The sequence below is a fragment of the Anomaloglossus baeobatrachus genome, chromosome 4, assembly GCF_048569485.1.
Source record: "Anomaloglossus baeobatrachus isolate aAnoBae1 chromosome 4, aAnoBae1.hap1, whole genome shotgun sequence".
In the NCBI taxonomy this organism is placed as follows: domain Eukaryota; kingdom Metazoa; phylum Chordata; class Amphibia; order Anura; family Aromobatidae; genus Anomaloglossus; species Anomaloglossus baeobatrachus.
Window position 1 is genome coordinate 123890634 of NC_134356.1, and position 16686 is coordinate 123907319.

A 16686-nucleotide genomic window follows, 5' to 3' on the forward strand; every position below is an offset into this window, starting at 1 on the left:
GTGGTGGTGTGACCCGTGTCCCCTGGCTTGCCCAGGGCGACACATTCCCCCTTAGCAAAATGCAGACCGTCCGCGGGCTGCCGTCCTACACCGGTTTTATTTTTCTGTAAAAAGGGGGTAACAGGGTTAAGAAAACATAAATAACATTTTTAATCAAAACTCTTCCCAAGACGGGAGGCACATTTACTTAAATGTTGCAACGGTATACGGTCACGGTTTCCGCTCTCTCCCACCCAAGCAACCTGGCCCTGATGCTGCCCCTAAAACCCAGGCAGCACCCCTTGACCCACAGTCCAGCACAAGTTACCCGAGCGGGATCTGTCCTTCCCCTCCAAAGGGTGGCCACCGGTTCCTTTGGTGGCTGGGCCCTGGCCTGCTCTGCTCAGGGCCCTCCCTCCAACCTGCCTCTCCGGAGACGGTATTGCGGAAATGGTAACGGTAACCAACATATTTACAAGCCACTTAACGTTTGTGGTGCCCTGCTAGTTCACGGGCTTGTCCATGGATAGTCCTCCATGCAAAACTTAAACGGTCCCCACGGGGACAACGGTGCCGGCTCCTGCCGGTTCTAATCACAAAGCAAATCTGGTTACTGTTCGGTAATCATTTTTCATCATTTTCTTATCATTCTTTTTCAAACTTTCAAACAAACAACAACACTCTTTTACATTTGCGGACCCCTTTTACTCATAAAACGGTCTCCCGGTACCTAAGTGGGGGCCTACCTAGGTTAGAACGGGTGGACCTTCGGGGCCCGGTGTCAGTGGTGCTAGACAGTGGGGTAGAGGGAACAATCGGTTCCTCCTCCCTGCTACAGTGTGGGGCAGGCGGAGGTGCAGGGGAGCTGGGTACAGGTTCGTCCCTGGGCACTGGCACTGGTTCTGGCTCACGGTTAACCGCTTCCACTACTTCTTCATCCACGGGTTGTGGGAACAGTATCACTGGAAGAATCACCGCGCCGTTCTGTGTAGGCCAGTTTGCTGGGAAGTCACCCATTACAGTGTGGATTACCTCGGCTGCCTTTTCCACTGGTGGAGGAACCGGTACTTCAGCCTCTGCCTTCAACGCTGGGGGGCATTTTTTTAGATGGTCCCGAGAAACTGTGGCTAGGGTGCCCCCTTGGTCACGACTAATCTGATAGGTCTTTCCAGCTCCCCATTCTGTGGGTTGTATGACGTAAGGGACTGGCTCCCACTGATCATCCAGCTTGTGGGCTTTTCTCTTCCGTTTCAGCACCACATCTCCTGGCTGGAAAGGACCTGCGGGCGCCTTCTGATTGAACCGATGTTCTTGCTGCTCTCGACTTCGGCTGAGGTTTTTCTCCACATACTCCTGGATTTGCCGGTATTGTGCCCTCCTCCGACTTTCCCACTCCGCCGTTGAAGGGAGTGCTTCCGGGGCTTCCAATCCCATCTCCAGATCCACCGGCAGGCGGCCAGGCCGAGCCCTCATCAGATACGCTGGGGTGCACTTCGTCGAGCTAGACGGGATATTATTGTACATGTCGACCAAGTCAGGTAGCTTTTCCGGCCACATGTTCCGTTCTTCTAGTGGTAGTGTCTTGAGAAGCCCCAGGACCAAGTGGTTCATTTTCTCGCACATGCCGTTGGTTTGGGCGTGGTATGGAGTGGTCCGGATCTTCTTGTAGCCGTACAACTGGCAGAATTCGTGAAACACCTCTGCTTTAAAAGCCGGGCCTTGGTCAGTCAGCACCTTCTCGGGATACCCATGGGGTCGGCAGAAATAAGCCTGGAACGCTCGAGCAGCGGTTCGACCAGTTAGGTCCTTAACGGGGACTACTACCATAAATCTCGAGTAGTGGTCTACCATGGTCAAGGCGTAGGTGTACCCACTTCGGCTAGGGGTGAGCTTGACATGGTCCAGGGCGACCAGCTCCAGCGGCTGATGGGTGACTATGGGATGTAACGGTGCCCTCTGGCTAGTCTCGTCCTTTCTCCTCAGTGTACAAGGACCGCACTCTCGGCACCAGGCTTCCACCGATTCACGCATCCCACTCCAATAGAACCGCTCCCTCAACAGCATCTCCAGCTTCTTCCACCCGAAGTGGCCAGCACCATCATGGTATGCCTGCAGGACAGTAGCGACATCAGCTTGAGGAACGATTAACTGGCATATTTTCTCATGGGTCTTTGGGTTGATCAGCTCACGGTACAGCCTCCCTTGGTGTAGGTAAAGCCGTTTCCGTTCTTTCCACAAGCGTTGGGCTTCGGCTGGAGCGGCAGGGTCTATTCCCATAGCACCTTGTTCCACTAGAGTCTTGACAAGGCGGACAGCCGGCGCTTGATCCTGGGGGTCTTGCCACTCTTGACTGGGCCGCGGGTCCAGATCCACCCTTTGCTGACAGACTTGTACCCTCTCAGTAGGCAGCTGGTGAAACGCAGGCAACTCGATCTCCTCGAGGTCGTCATCCTCGCACCCCTCTTCTGACAAATGGGGCATCCGGGAGAGTGCATCAGCATTTATGTTGACACGACCAGCTCGGTACTTTATGGTGAAATCATAGTTGGCTAGCCGGGCTACCCACCGCTGCTCCAGCGCGCCCAACTTGGCCGTGTTCAGGTGAGTCAGCGGATTGTTGTCCGTAAACGCGGTGAATTTGGCTGCCGCCAAGTAGTGGCGGAACCGCTCCGTGATAGCCCACACCAACGCCAATAGCTCGAGCTTGAAGGAGCTATAGTTCTCAGGGTTCCTTTCGGTCGGCCGGAGTTTTCGGCTAGCGTAGGCAATCACCTTCTCCTTTCCATCCTGGACCTGGGATAGGACCGCTCCTAGCCCCACGTTACTGGCGTCCGTGTGGAGGATGAACGGGCTCCCATAGTCAGGGTACGCCAGGACCTCTTCTCCGGTCAAGGCCGCCTTCAACTGGCAAAAGGACTCCTCATGCTTGTCCTCCCACGACAGTGGGGCCCCAATGGGTCTACCACCTTTGGTCTGTCCCACGAGGAGATCTTGCATGGGGGCAGCCATCTTCGTGTACCCCTTTATAAAGCGCCGATAGTACCCCACCAGACCCAGGAACTGCCTTACTTCCCTCACTGTAGTTGGTCTCGGCCAGCTCTGGATGGCAGTGATCTTCTCAGGGTCGGGGGCGACACCATCCGCACTCACCACATGCCCTAGATACTGCAACCTGGGTTTCAGCAGGTGGCATTTTGAGGGCTTCAACTTCATCCCGTACTTGGCAAGGGACGCGAACACCTCGGCCAGGTGCTCCAGATGGGCTTCATACGTCTGGGAATAAACAATCACATCATCCAAATACAGCAGGACGGTCTCGAAGTTTAAATGTCCCAGACAGCACTCCATCAACCGTTGGAAGGTCCCGGGGGCATTGCACAGCCCAAACGGCATGCTATTGAATTCGCAGAGCCCCATCGGGGTGGTGAAGGCGGTCTTCTCCCGGTCCTCTGGGGCCACGGCCACTTGCCAGTATCCGCTGGTGAGGTCAAGGGTCGAGAAGTAGTTTGCAGTTCTCAGTGCAGCCAAAGACTCTTCAATACGAGGTAATGGATAGGCATCTTTATGGGTTATCTGGTTGATCTTCCGGTAGTCCACACACATCCGCATGGTACCATCCTTCTTCTTGACCAGTACCAACGGAGCGGCCCAGGGACTACAGCTGTCCCGAATAACCCCTGCCTCCTTCATATTCCTCAACATATCTTTGGCACACTGGTAATGTGCAGGGGGAATAGGTCTATACCTCTCTTTGATAGGGGGATGTTCACCCGTGGGAATGTGGTGTTGGACCCCCTTGATCTGCCCAAAGTCTAGGGGGTGCTTACTGAAAACCTGTTCGTACTCCTGCACCACCCTGTGTACCCCTGCCTTGTGATGTGTAGGGGTATCATCAGTGCCTACATGTAACTGTTGGTGCCACTCCTTTGCGTCCCCCTGGGGTGGGGGAGTGCTGACGGTAGGTGGGAGTGTGGATGGACTGGCTTCATGGATAGTGTGAGGGTCCAGGGTGAGCAGCTTGGCAATGGTGGCATACCGGGGGAGCCTGACTTCTTCCTCCCCACAGTTCAACACTCTCACGGGCACTCTCCCTTTCTTCACATCTACCACCCCGCGGGCGGCCACTACAGTGGGCCAGTGCTCGGAAGGCATGGGCTCCATCATCGCAGGGTAGTCACGCCCCTGAGGCCCTACTGCTGCCCTACACCAGATCATCATCTCACTCCTAGGGGGCACAGTCAATGGAGCAACATCCATCACTCTCACTCCACCAATCTCCCCTCCTGTTGAGCTCACATGCTGGCGGTACATCAGGGCGCGGATCTCACGCTGCACAGCCCTCTGCCGGCTCCCCGCCGCTGTAGCGGCTAGCTGTTGCAATAAGTTCAACACATCAGCCATGCAGTGTTCCATCACATTGGTTCCCAGCACTATTTTCGGGTTATGATCACTGGGTTCATTCATGATCACAATCATACCCTGGTGTTGCAGTTCAGCTTGCCCCACTGTCATAGCCACTTGTTTGTACCCCACCTGGGTCAATGGGAGTCCATTAGCGGCAATCAAATTTATACTATTGTCTGGAGGCGCCAGCTCGTCTGTGGCCCAATACTGCTGATACAACGTGTACGGTATGGTAGTTACCTGTGATCCAGTGTCCAAGAGAGCCATCACGGGTATGCCGTCCACAGCCACGGGGATGATAGGGCGGGCCCCGACATATCGGTCTCGCCAGTCCGGGGGGGCACGGTGTTCTACTCCTGAGGATTGGCCCGGGGCCCCAGGGGTTGCTCGTTTAACGGGCACTGTCGGTAATAATGGCCCGGCTTACGGCACTTGTAGCAGATTGGGGGTCTGCTCCTCGGGTTGTTAGCGCTTCTTCGCTGCATCCAGGGAACATCTTCGGGACTGTCAGCAAGCTGTATCTGCGCTGGAGGCTGAGATCTGGTCAGAGGTTGTAGCGCAGCGATGATCTTGGCGAGGTCTCCGTCCATGCGACGGACCTGGGCTGCCAGTTCTTCCACTGTGCTGCTCGGGGCTGCAGATATTAAGGAGGTTGGTTTGGCTGAGGCCGCCACCACGGGAGCTGTCTCGACGGGCCACGGGCCGGGTTCCAGAACTTCAGCAGCTGGGGGCTGTAGTGCCTTGATAGCCCGCTCCTTTAACACAGCAAAGTCCACATCAGGGTGTTCCAGGGCCCACAGCCGGAGTTGTTTACGATCCTCAGGGGACCTCATCCCCTGCGCAAATTGCTCCACTAACATCTTGTTGCTATCCGCCTCATTAATAGAGTTCACCCGCTTCAGCGTGCGGAGGGCGGTCTGCAGACGTAGAGCATAGTCCCGAATGCTATCCCCAGCTCGTTGCCGGCACTGGTAAACCTGCATCCTCAGCTCAGCTTCAGTCCGGGTCTCGAAGGCAGTCTGTAGCTTCTCGAAGATGGTGGCTACAGAGAGCCAGTCCCCCTCGGCCCAGGTCTCCGCTTCCTGCTCCGCCGCACCGGTTAGCTGGCCTAGCACTATCGCTGCACGTTGCTTATCAGTCAGGGGGTACAGCTCTAGCAACGGGTTAAGCTTTTTCCGGAAGGCCTGTAGGGCATCCGGTTTCCCGTCATACTGCGGTAGCCAGGCAGCTCCGGGCGCATAGGGCAAGGAAAACGGCATGACCTGAGCAAGCGCGGGGGCCGCGGCACCTCCCGCCGGTACGGCCGGGACCTGGGCAGGCCCATTCCCATCCGCGGGTGCCGCTGCGGCTGCGACCACCGCTCCTCCAGCGGCTCCGTCGGGCGCAGACATCTTGTTTCCGTCCCCCTTAGCTCTTTCCAGCCCCTCCTCTCTCGGGGCGGGGTTTTGGCCTTCGCGCCTCTACTGCTCGAGAAGACGCTCGAGCGGGAACTTTTCGCGCCAAAGATGGCGGCTTCTGAAATTTTTCTGCCGGATACCTCCGGCGGTAACAAGGCGCACCTCTACGAGACGGCAGAGCGGTAAGATCCTGTTCGTGACGCCAAGTTGTCGCGGGCGGGGAGGAGGGTGTCAGCACACCGCGCTCACCCCTTCTGCTCGGGTCCGGCAGCTGCTCAGTGGTGGCTCGAGCTGTGGGCCGGATCCCGGGGTTTCCCGAGCGACACTCCTCGCCCGTGAGTGAAAGGGGGTGTTTGTTGGGTGTGGGGATTGTTATAGTTCGTGACGCCACCCACGGTTGTGGTGATTGCACCACCGCTGCTCAGTATGGGGGTCCCGGGGATGGTGATGCGGAGCAGCCAGGTATTGTGTTGCCCCTCCGTCGGTAGGGGTTGGTGATCCCGGGGCCCAGTGATGAGATGTAAAGTGTAGGGCCCGGTGGGCGCAGGGACGCGGGGGCAGCGCTGTGCCTTGCGGCACTGTGGTACTCACTCAGCCTGAGACGTGGACACAGTTTGTACGGTAAACCAAACGGCTGATAGGATGGTCCCACAGACGGCTGCACCTGCACTCCCGGTAGGTGACGGTGATGTCCCTCTTCCTTGCACCTTTGTTTGACTTGTGGTATCGGTGGATTCCCTCCGGTTACCCGCACCCCGGCTGCAATCTGGGCCGGAGGAGCTCTACACTTTGCCCGCAGGCGCTGGCCCTGAGAAACTGGTGCCGTGGCGGTGGCGGTGTCTCTCCAATACGGGTTGGGCTGTTGCCTTCAATCGGGACTTGGTTGTTGGGGGATCTGCGTCCCCGTCACTGACGGATTCGGCAAATTTGGCGACTCCTAGCCTTGCCGGGGTCCGAGAGGCCCTTGCCCTGGTGCTGACTGTCCTTCGGAACACTGCTCCAGACCGCCGGGCACACAGCCAACGGGGTCCTTCCAGGAACTTCCAAACGGTCCCCCTCCAGACAGTCACCGCCGTTGCTGACCTTGCTGACCTGGCCCTACACAAAGCTGGACCCTTCAGGCTTTCCTTCTCTTCTGTCACTTCACTTGCTTTCCTCCTTTACTACTTTCACTTTCACTTTCTTAACTCCTCTCCTCCCTGAGCTGAACTCTGTTGTTTACTCAAGCTCGTCCCTGAGCTATCTCTGTTGTTACTCCTTCCACTTCCTCCTCCTGGACTCATCTGCCTGGTTTCTTCCTGCCTCCAGAGTTGTGAGCTCCTCGGTGGGCGGAGCCAACCGCCTGGCCCACCCCCTGGTGTGCATCATCAGACTCCTGGAGGAAGGCAACAAGGATTTCTGGTTAGCTGTGATGTGCCTACCTGGAGTGTGGGGTGTGGTGGTGGTGTGACCCGTGTCCCCTGGCTTGCCCAGGGCGACACAGCCACACGATACCTCCCCCCAGGTCCGGACGTCCCCTTGAGCCACCGCGGATCCGGATCTGAGCAGCCCCGGCTGCTGACGTGGGGGCGGCACACATGCAAAGTTATTTTGGACAAATCCATATTTACGTCCTTAGGCTATGTGCGCACTAGAGCTTTTTACCCGCGGATTTGCCCCGGAAATTTCTTGAGAAATGTCTGCAATCTTTGTGCAGACATTTCCCATGAAATTCAATGAGAAAAAAAAATAGTTGTGCGCACTGTGCGGATTTTTCTCAAGAAAATTTCTTGAGAAAATTTTCTCGAGAAACTTTCTTGAGAAAATGTGCATGTCCATTAATTTCCGCAGGTACCTGCGGTATTCCGGGGGTATTCCGCAGGTAGCAATGATGTGCGGTATACCACCGGAATAGCCGCGAATTACCTGCGGGAATGCTCATCGCTGCCTGCGGTTTTGCAGGAAGCGATGTCATTATGCCAGGAAGAGGAGGCGGAGCAGAGTAAACACAGACGTGCGACCTCCAGGTGCCTGTGCAGTCTGTGTCCTGCTCCGGCCTCGCGGCTGCCTGCACTGCAGGGTGTTAGTGTCTGCCCGCAGTGTCAGCAGCCTGTCACGCGGCAGCGCAGGCAGACACTGACATCCTGCAGTGCTGGGAGCCGCGGGGATGACGATCGCTACTGTCAGGAGGTGAGATCATTACCTGCTGTGACGATCTCCTGCCTCCTGACGTCACCGCGGTCACTGCTGTCTATGCCCGTCTCGCGAGCGGCCCGAGACTGTAACTAGCGGTGACGTCACGGGCTCTCGCGATACTTCTGACAACGCGGCGGGCATAGAAGTCAGTGACAGCGCTGACGTCAGCAGTACAGGAGATGATCACAGAAGGTAATGATCTCATCTATGCTCCTGATGGCAGCGCTCGTCATCCCCTGCAGTGACCTGAGCTGACCTATTGATGTTAGCTCAGGTCACTGCATTGCTCTCCCAGCCAATGGGGAACATTCTGTTCTTCATTGACTGGGACAGCGACTATGGTATGGATCGCCGTGCCCCCCCCCCCTTATTGGATTACGCCGGACGTGGAATTGATTGTGCTCTTTTCAATAAATTGGTTAAAGAGGGAATGTTTTGGGGAGTGTTTTTTCAAATAAAACTTTTTTTGTTGTCTATTTTTTAATTATTACTGACTGGGTTGGTGATGTCGGGTATCTGATAGACGCCTGACCTCACCAACCCCAGGGCTTGATGCCAGGTGACATTACACATCTGGCATCAACCCCATATATTACCCCGTTTGCCAACGCACCAGGGCGCGGGATGAGCTGGGGCAAAGCGCCAGGATTGGCACGTCTAATGGATGCGCCACTTCTGGGGCGGCTGCGGCCTGCTATTTGTAGGCTGGGGAGTGTCCAATAACAGTGGACCTCCCTAGTCTGAGAATATCAGACCCCAGCTGTCCGCTTTACCTTGGCTGGTGATCCAATATGGGGGGGACCGCACGTTTTTTGTTTTAAATTATTTATATAATTTAAAATAACAGCGTGGGGTGCCCACTGTTTTGGATTATCAGCCAAGGTGAAGCTGCCAGCGGTGGTCTGCAGGCTGCAGCCGTCTGCTTTACCCTAGCTAGCTACAAAAAATGGGGGGACCTCACGTCGTTTTTTTTTAATTATTTATTTATTTTATGGCTAAATACAAGGCTAAGCACACTTTAGTGCCACATGAAAGTCACTAAAGGGTGCCAGCTTAGAAAATGCAGGGAGGTGCAACATTATAAAGGTTTTTCTCATCTATCTATCTATCTATCTATCTATCTATCCCTCTATCTGTCTATCCCTCTATCTATCTATCTATCTATCTATCTATCCATCTATCCCTCTATCTATCTATCCATCTATCCCTCTATCTATCTATCTATTCATCTATCTATCTATCCCTCTATCTATTCATCTATTCATCTATCCATCTTTCCCTCTATCCATTATCTGTCTATCGATTATCTTTATTATTTATTGCAGGGACAAACCTGCAGTAAATCCGCGGTAAATCCGCGGCAAATCCGCGGCAAATCCGCGGCAAAACCGCATGCGGATTTGGTGCGGATTTTTTCCGCAGGTCCGGAAATCTTTCACTGGCAGAAGTTTCTCAAGAAATTTTCTTGAGAAACTTCACATTTCTAGTGCGCACATAGCCTTAGTTAGGAAATAGGATATGCAGCAAGCTCATCTGTGTCATGCTCAGTTTGTCTTTTGCGCACAAAAAGGGAAACGTGAAATCTTCTAAGAGTCTGAAATGAGAGAACTTTATAAAATCTCTTCAGATTGTATACACACTCTATGTGAATCTGAGGGGGTTTCGGATGACCATTATGTAATCTTGCAAATGTTGTGTGTAAGCAGCCAACAACTAAATGATCATTTCATATTTCACAGGAACAGAAAGACAATCATGAATGTGAAGTGTATAAAGGACTAGAATGCATACCCTTTGTCTGCACGGTAATTTCTATCTTTTATGTTTTATCATACAGTGGTGCAGGCAATTTCTCAGGAAGATAAATGATTTATATTCAATAATAATGTTGCTGCATACCTCACTCAGCCACATATTCCTTTCATTAACAAGTCAATACTTCACTAGTTATTTGCTATCTCCATGTGGGAGCAACATGATATAGAGGCAGAGACCCAAATTCCAGCTACCTGTTCTCTGAATGCTGACCTCTGTATAACCCCACCTACATCAATGATTGACAGTTTTCTCTGTGCACTGTGCATAGGCAGAAAGCTGCCAATCAGTAGTGGTGTGAATATGGAGGACTACATGGCAGCAGCCTTACTATTCCTCTAGTGATAATGTCATGCTGCAAAAACAGTGATTACCAAGTGACACATCACTGGAATTAGGAACTCTGCCTCCACATCATGCTGCTCTTAGATATTTATTATTGCATTTACTGTATGTTTGTAGAATGTCCATTTAGCACCCAGGGATATGGGATACTCGGTTCCGGGCAGTACAGGTTTTGGGGAAGTCACGGTGGTGGCCGTTACCCGGTTCCGTGTCCTGGGCCCTTTTTGTAATGGGGATATTTACAGGGGATTGTTGAATAAAGTTTATTCGTGACGCCACTTGCGGTGTTGCAGCTAAGTGTAGGGAGCTGCCGCTGCAGAATGTGTCTACTGGGGCTGGTGGTATTGGCAATTTCTAAATCTGGCGAAATATAAGTTTTACCTTGCATGTAGGGTTTTGCCCCAGAGGGTGTATGGTGCAGTGAGCGTCAGAAGAAGGTAGTCCACACAAGTATTCAGTGCAACTGGTTTGCTCACTTTCTTGGGGATGTTAACTGGTTGCAAGAGACCAGCTGGTTTCGCCTTCAGGTCCTCTTCATCCCAGTGCCAGTCTGGTTCTCTGGTACCTTCCTGCCCTGCACCTGTCTCTGGTAAGTGGGTCCCTGTGGTATAGAACACTGGGGGTCCCCGTTCTGTGGTTTGTCCACTTCTGTACGCCTGACGGTAGTGTGAACCCTGTGGGGTTTGAGTTTGTGGTCCTGTCCCCGGTTCTCTTTGCTACTGAGTGTTCGGATTCTTTAAGGTCAGCAAGGTCCTTGAAGGTCCCCTTGCTGTGCAGGTGTTAACAGGTCGGCCTGGAGCTCTTTCCTGTCCTAGAATCCTGTAGCCCGTTGATGCATAGTTCCGGGAGTACTCCACTGGCAACCACTTCTCCTGGGTACCAGGTCACCGTTAACCCGAGTCAGGATGTCGCTTCGCTTCCACCTTCACTCTCCTGCTGCTGTCAACTCACCGACTACTCTCCACAGTCTGCCCCTCCCACCTGGTCAACTAGTAGACTAGATTGGTACCCAGCTAGGGTGGGACCAATATTTGGCTGCCTAGAGGTGGAACCATTGTTTGGGGGATTGTTGAGGAAAAACTGGGATTACCTGGGTTTTAGTTGGTACCGGCACTGGGGTTCTGGGTCGCTACGGGGGTAGGGCCTCCATCCTTGTGGGGATTCGGAACCTTGTAGCACCCTGATGGTTACAGGGGTGCTACATCCACATTTTAATGGAGAGGATGGATGTTGACCTTTAGGTTGGTAGAAGTAGATATAAAATGGACTTAATTGGCTCCGTGGACATTGCTTTGGACATTTTCAGTATAATCTTGAAACTACACTAATCTCATCATTATGTTTCCACATGTGTAGATATTTCTTTAATTTTAGATTCTTCTCCATTATATTCTATTGAAATCAGATTTCTTCCATAAAATCTTCAGTCATGCGCTCTTATATCACACTTCAGTTTTCTCTAGGTATGTAGGTTAAGCATCCTGGAAATTACTTGCTAGCTTGTTGTATGAGATTGGAAATATACAGTACTTTGTGTCTTGTATTTTCTGTTATACTGTGTGGAAAGATATGTAACCACATTGTGGTTAGCGCTGGATGATGGTTATATACTGATGTCATAGCCATGTGGAGGCTGAAGAGCGATAACAAATGAACGGTGTTTTACCGGCCACCTACCATCTATGTCACTAATATTTGTCATCTAGTGCTAACTTGTGTTTGAATGTTAAGCTGAATAATATTCCAAGACTCATAAAGCGAATCTGTCACTAGATTTTATAATATAAAGTAAAGCCACCCCCTTAACTGCTCTAATATTGCTGTCCACCAACCAGTATCTAAGCCCTGAACTCCCCCTTCATATGCCAAAAATACCTTATATACTTATTGGAATATTGCGTGGTCCAGGACAATGGACGTCTTTTGTCTTTTCATGGCGCCTCCTCTATGTGCAGGATCGCCACCCTCCTGACTTGACTGATCCACAGATCGCAGTGAATCTTGTACCTTTCCAGGTGAAGTACAGGCCTGTGCAGGCACATTTTGCACTACCCCACTAAGGGAAAAGCAAAGTAGTGTACTGTGCATTCATCAAAATCTACTTCACTTCTGGGTTAAAATGTTCTTGTGCCTTTATTGGACTTGCTCTGCCCTTAGCCTGGCAAAGCATAGAACACCACACATTATAGGACTTCCTATACCCTTAGCTGGGCAGACCATAGAGCACCACACATTATAGGACTTCCTATACCCTTAGCTGGGCAGACCATAGAGCATCACACATTATAGGACATTCTCTGCCCTTAGCTGGGCAAAGCATAGAACACCACACATTATAGGACTTCCTATACCCTTAGCTGGGCAGACCATAGAGCACCACACATTATAGGACATTCTCTGCCCTTAGCTGGGCAGAGCATAGAGCACCACACATTATAGGATTTACTATGCCCTTAGCTGAGCAGACCATAGAGCACCACACATTATAGGACATTCTCTGCCCTTAGCTGAGCAGACCATAGAGCACCACACATTATAGGACATTCTCTGCCCTTAGCTGAGCAGACCATAGAGCACCACACATTATAGGACATTCTCTGCCCTTAGCTGGGCAGACCATAGAGCACCACACATTATAGGACATTCTCTGCCCTTAGCTGAGCAGACCATAGAGCACCACACATTATAGGACATTCTCTGCCCTTAGCTGAGCAGACCATAGAGCACCACACATTATAGGACATTCTCTGCCCTTAGCTGAGCAGACCATAGAGCACCACACATTATAGGACATTCTCTGCCCTTAGCTGGGCAGAGCATAGAGCACCGCACATTATAGGACTTCCTCTGCCCTTTACCTGGCAAAGCATAGAGTACCGCACATTATAGGACTTCCTATGCCCTTAGCTGGGCAGAGCATGGAGCACCACACATTATAGGACATTCTCTGCCCTTAGCTGGGCAGAGCATAGAGTACCGTACATTAAAGGATTTACTATGCCCTTAGCTGGGCAGAGCATAGAGCACCACACATTATAGGACTTCATTTGTTCTTAGCTGGGCAGAGCATAGAACACCGCACATTATAAGACTTCCTCTGCCCTTAGCCTGGCAAAGCATAGAGTACCGCACATTATAGGACTTCCTATGCCCTTAGCCTGGCAAAGCATAGAGTACCGCACAATATAGGATTTACTATGCCATTAGCTGGGCAGAGCATAGAACACCGCACATTATAGGACTTCCTATGCCCTTAGCCTGGCAAAGCATAGAGTACCGCACATTATAGGACTTCCTATGCCCTAAGCTGGGCAGAGCATAGAGCACCACACATTATAGGACTTCCTATGCCCTTAGCTGGGCAGAGCATAGAACACCACACATTATAGGACTTCCTATGCCCTTAGCTGGGCAGAGCATAGAGCACCACACATTATAGGACTTCCTATGCCCTTAGCTGGGCAGAGCATAGAGCACCACACATTATAGGGATTCCAATGCCCTTAGCTGGGCAGAGCATAGAGCACCACACATTATAGTTCTTCCAATGCCCTTAGCTGGGCAGAGCATAGAGCACCGCACATTATAGGACTTCCTCTGCCCTTTACCTGGCAAAGCATAGAGTACCACACATTATAGGACTTCCTATGCCCTTAGCTGGGCAGAGCATAGAGCACCACAAATTATAGGACATTCTCTGCCCTTAGCTGGGCAGACCATAGAGCACCACACATTATAGGACATTCTCTGCCCTTAGCTGAGCAGAGCATAGAGCACCGCACATTATAGGACTTCCTCTGCCCTTTACCTGGCAAAGCATAGAGTACCGCACATTATAGGACTTCCTATGCCCTTAGCTGGGCAGAGCATAGAGCACCACAAATTATAGGACATTCTCTGCCCTTAGCTGGGCAGACCATAGAGTACCACACATTATAGGACATTCTCTGCCCTTAGCTGAGCAGAGCATAGAGCACCGCACATTATAGGACTTCCTCTGCCCTTTACCTGGCAAAGCATAGAGTACCGCACATTATAGGACTTCCTATGCCCTTCGCTGGGCAGAGCATAGAGCACCACACATTATAGGACATTCTCTGCCCTTAGCTGGGCAGAGCATAGAGTACGGCACATTATAGGATTTACTATGCCCTTAGCTGGGCAGAGCATAGAGCACCACACATTATAGGACTTCATTTGTTCTTAGCTGGGCAGAGCATAGAACACCGCACATTATAGGACTTCCTCTGCCCTTAGCCTGGCAAAGCATAGAGTACCGCACATTATAGGACTTCCTATGCCCTAAGCTAGGCAGAGCATAGAGCACCACACATTATAGGACTTCCTATGCCCTTAGCTGGGCAGAGCATAGAACACCACACATTATAGGACTTCCTATGCCCTTAGCTGGGCAGAGCATAGAGCACCACACATTATAGGACTTCCTATGCCCTTAGCTGGGCAGAGCATAGAGCACCACACATTATAGGGCTTCCAATGCCCTTAGCTGGGCAGAGCATAGAGCACCACACATTATAGTTCTTCCAATGCCCTTAGCTGGGCAGAGCATAGAGCACCACACATTATAGTTCTTCCAATGCCCTTAGCTGGGCAGAGCATAGAGCACCACACATTATAGTTCTTCCAATGCCCTTAGCTGCGCACAGCATAGAGCACCACACATTATAGGACTTCCTATGCCCTTAGCTGGGCAGAGCATAGAGCACCACACATTATAGGGCTTCCAATGCCCTTAGCTGGGCAGAGCATAGAGCACCACACATTATAGTTCTTCCAATGCCCTTAGCTGGGCAGAGCATAGAGCACCACACATTATAGTTCTTCCAATGCCCTTAGCTGCGCACAGCATAGAGCACCACACATTATAGGACTTCCTATGCCCTTAGCTGGGCAGAGCATAGAGCACCACACATTATAGGACTTCCTATGCCCTTAGCTGGGCAGAGCATAGAGCACCACACATTATAGGGCTTCCAATGCCCTTAGCTGGGCAGAGCATAGAGCACCAGACATAATAGTTCTTCCAATGCCCTTAGCTGGGCAGAGCATAGAACACCGCACATTATAGGACTTCCTATGCCCTTAGCTGGGCAGAGCATAGAGCACCACACATTATAGGACTTCCTATGCCCTTAGCTGGGCAGAGCATAGAGCACCACACATTATAGGGCTTCCAATGCCCTTAGCTGGGCAGAGCATAGAGCACCAGACATTATAGTTCTTCCAATGCACTTAGCTGGGCAGAGCATAGAACACCGCACATTATAGGACTTCCTATGCCCTTAGCTGGGCAGAGCATAGAGCACCACACATTATAGGACTTCCTATGCCCTTAGCTGGGCAGAGCATAGAGCACCACACATTATAGGGCTTCCAATGCCCTTAGCTGGGCAGAGCATAGAGCACCAGACATTATAGTTCTTCCAATGCACTTAGCTGGGCAGAGCATAGAACACCGCACATTATAGGACTTCCTATGCCCTTAGCTGGGCAGAGCATAGAGCACCACACATTATAGTTCTTCCAATGCCCTTAGCAGTGTAGAGCAAAGAGCACCACACATTATAGGACTTCCTCTGCCCTTAGCAGTGTAGAGCATAGAGAGCGGGCGCTTTAACTGCTGAGGTCTTCGATTCACAGCAATCTGTGGATGATGTGGATGATGTGATGTGTCAGCCACAGTAGTCAAGCAAGATGGACAGCGATTCTGCACAAGAAATAAGGCATCAATCAGATTCAACATATTCCAAAAGTACATAGGGTATTTTAGGCATATAGAGGTTGAGTTTGGGGCATAGATATACAGTAGCAACCAAAGGTGTTGCCTTTTTGTTTATAGTGGGATTTCTTTATTCTTATAATGCCATAGATGAAAACTGGAAAAATATAAAAATGGACCTTTAAATGACTAAAAGTTTCAGTTATCAGGAATCTAATCTAAAAAATGTTTTCTTTTTTGTTTGACAGGTTCCCAATACGACTTGCACTGTCCCTGAAACATCGGAAAAAGACAAATTCTATTACAAATTGAAAAGTTTTGTTCAACATTTAAACAAAATACAGGGGAAACAGTGACCAGTCCTAGAACTAAAATGGTCAGAAAAAAGGATCTTCATTCCCCACCCTAGATACAGCACCAACTTGTGTATAGGCCATGTGAAGTATTACAGCTCATCCCCATTCAAGATAATGAGAAGGAGCTGCAATACCAAACAGGGACAAAAACATTAGGGGGGGGGGAATCGCTAAAATTCTACATTGAAGGCATTAAACTACAGCACTTGGTGTGCTATGTAGCCTCTTGGACATGACTTGTACACTTGTAGATCCTGAATTTGGAGAATAATGGTAAACAGTTGTGGATATCAAAAAATACTGAGAATACAAAGGTATAGCATTGTACCTTTATGTGTTATTTATTATTATATATTTATTTATTATTCTATAAAAGGTCAAATATTGTATTATTTATTTTTAGTTATTAATTTAAAATTACATCAAAAGTTTATTGTGTCTCTTTTTAGGTATCTTAAATAAAAAATTATGACTT

At 50.8% G+C, this 16686-nt stretch overlaps 1 protein-coding gene across 1 annotated transcript in view; it reads left to right on the forward strand.

Annotated features, from left to right (window-relative positions):
* Positions 1–16211, forward strand: part of LOC142302332 (uncharacterized) — a 34093-nt gene extending 17882 nt beyond the window's left edge. The window contains exon 5 of the mRNA XM_075343392.1: positions 16104–16211. Within this exon, the coding sequence (XP_075199507.1) occupies positions 16104–16211 (108 nt within the window). The remainder of the gene's footprint in view (positions 1–16103) is intronic.
* Positions 16212–16686: the final 475 nt, after the last annotated feature.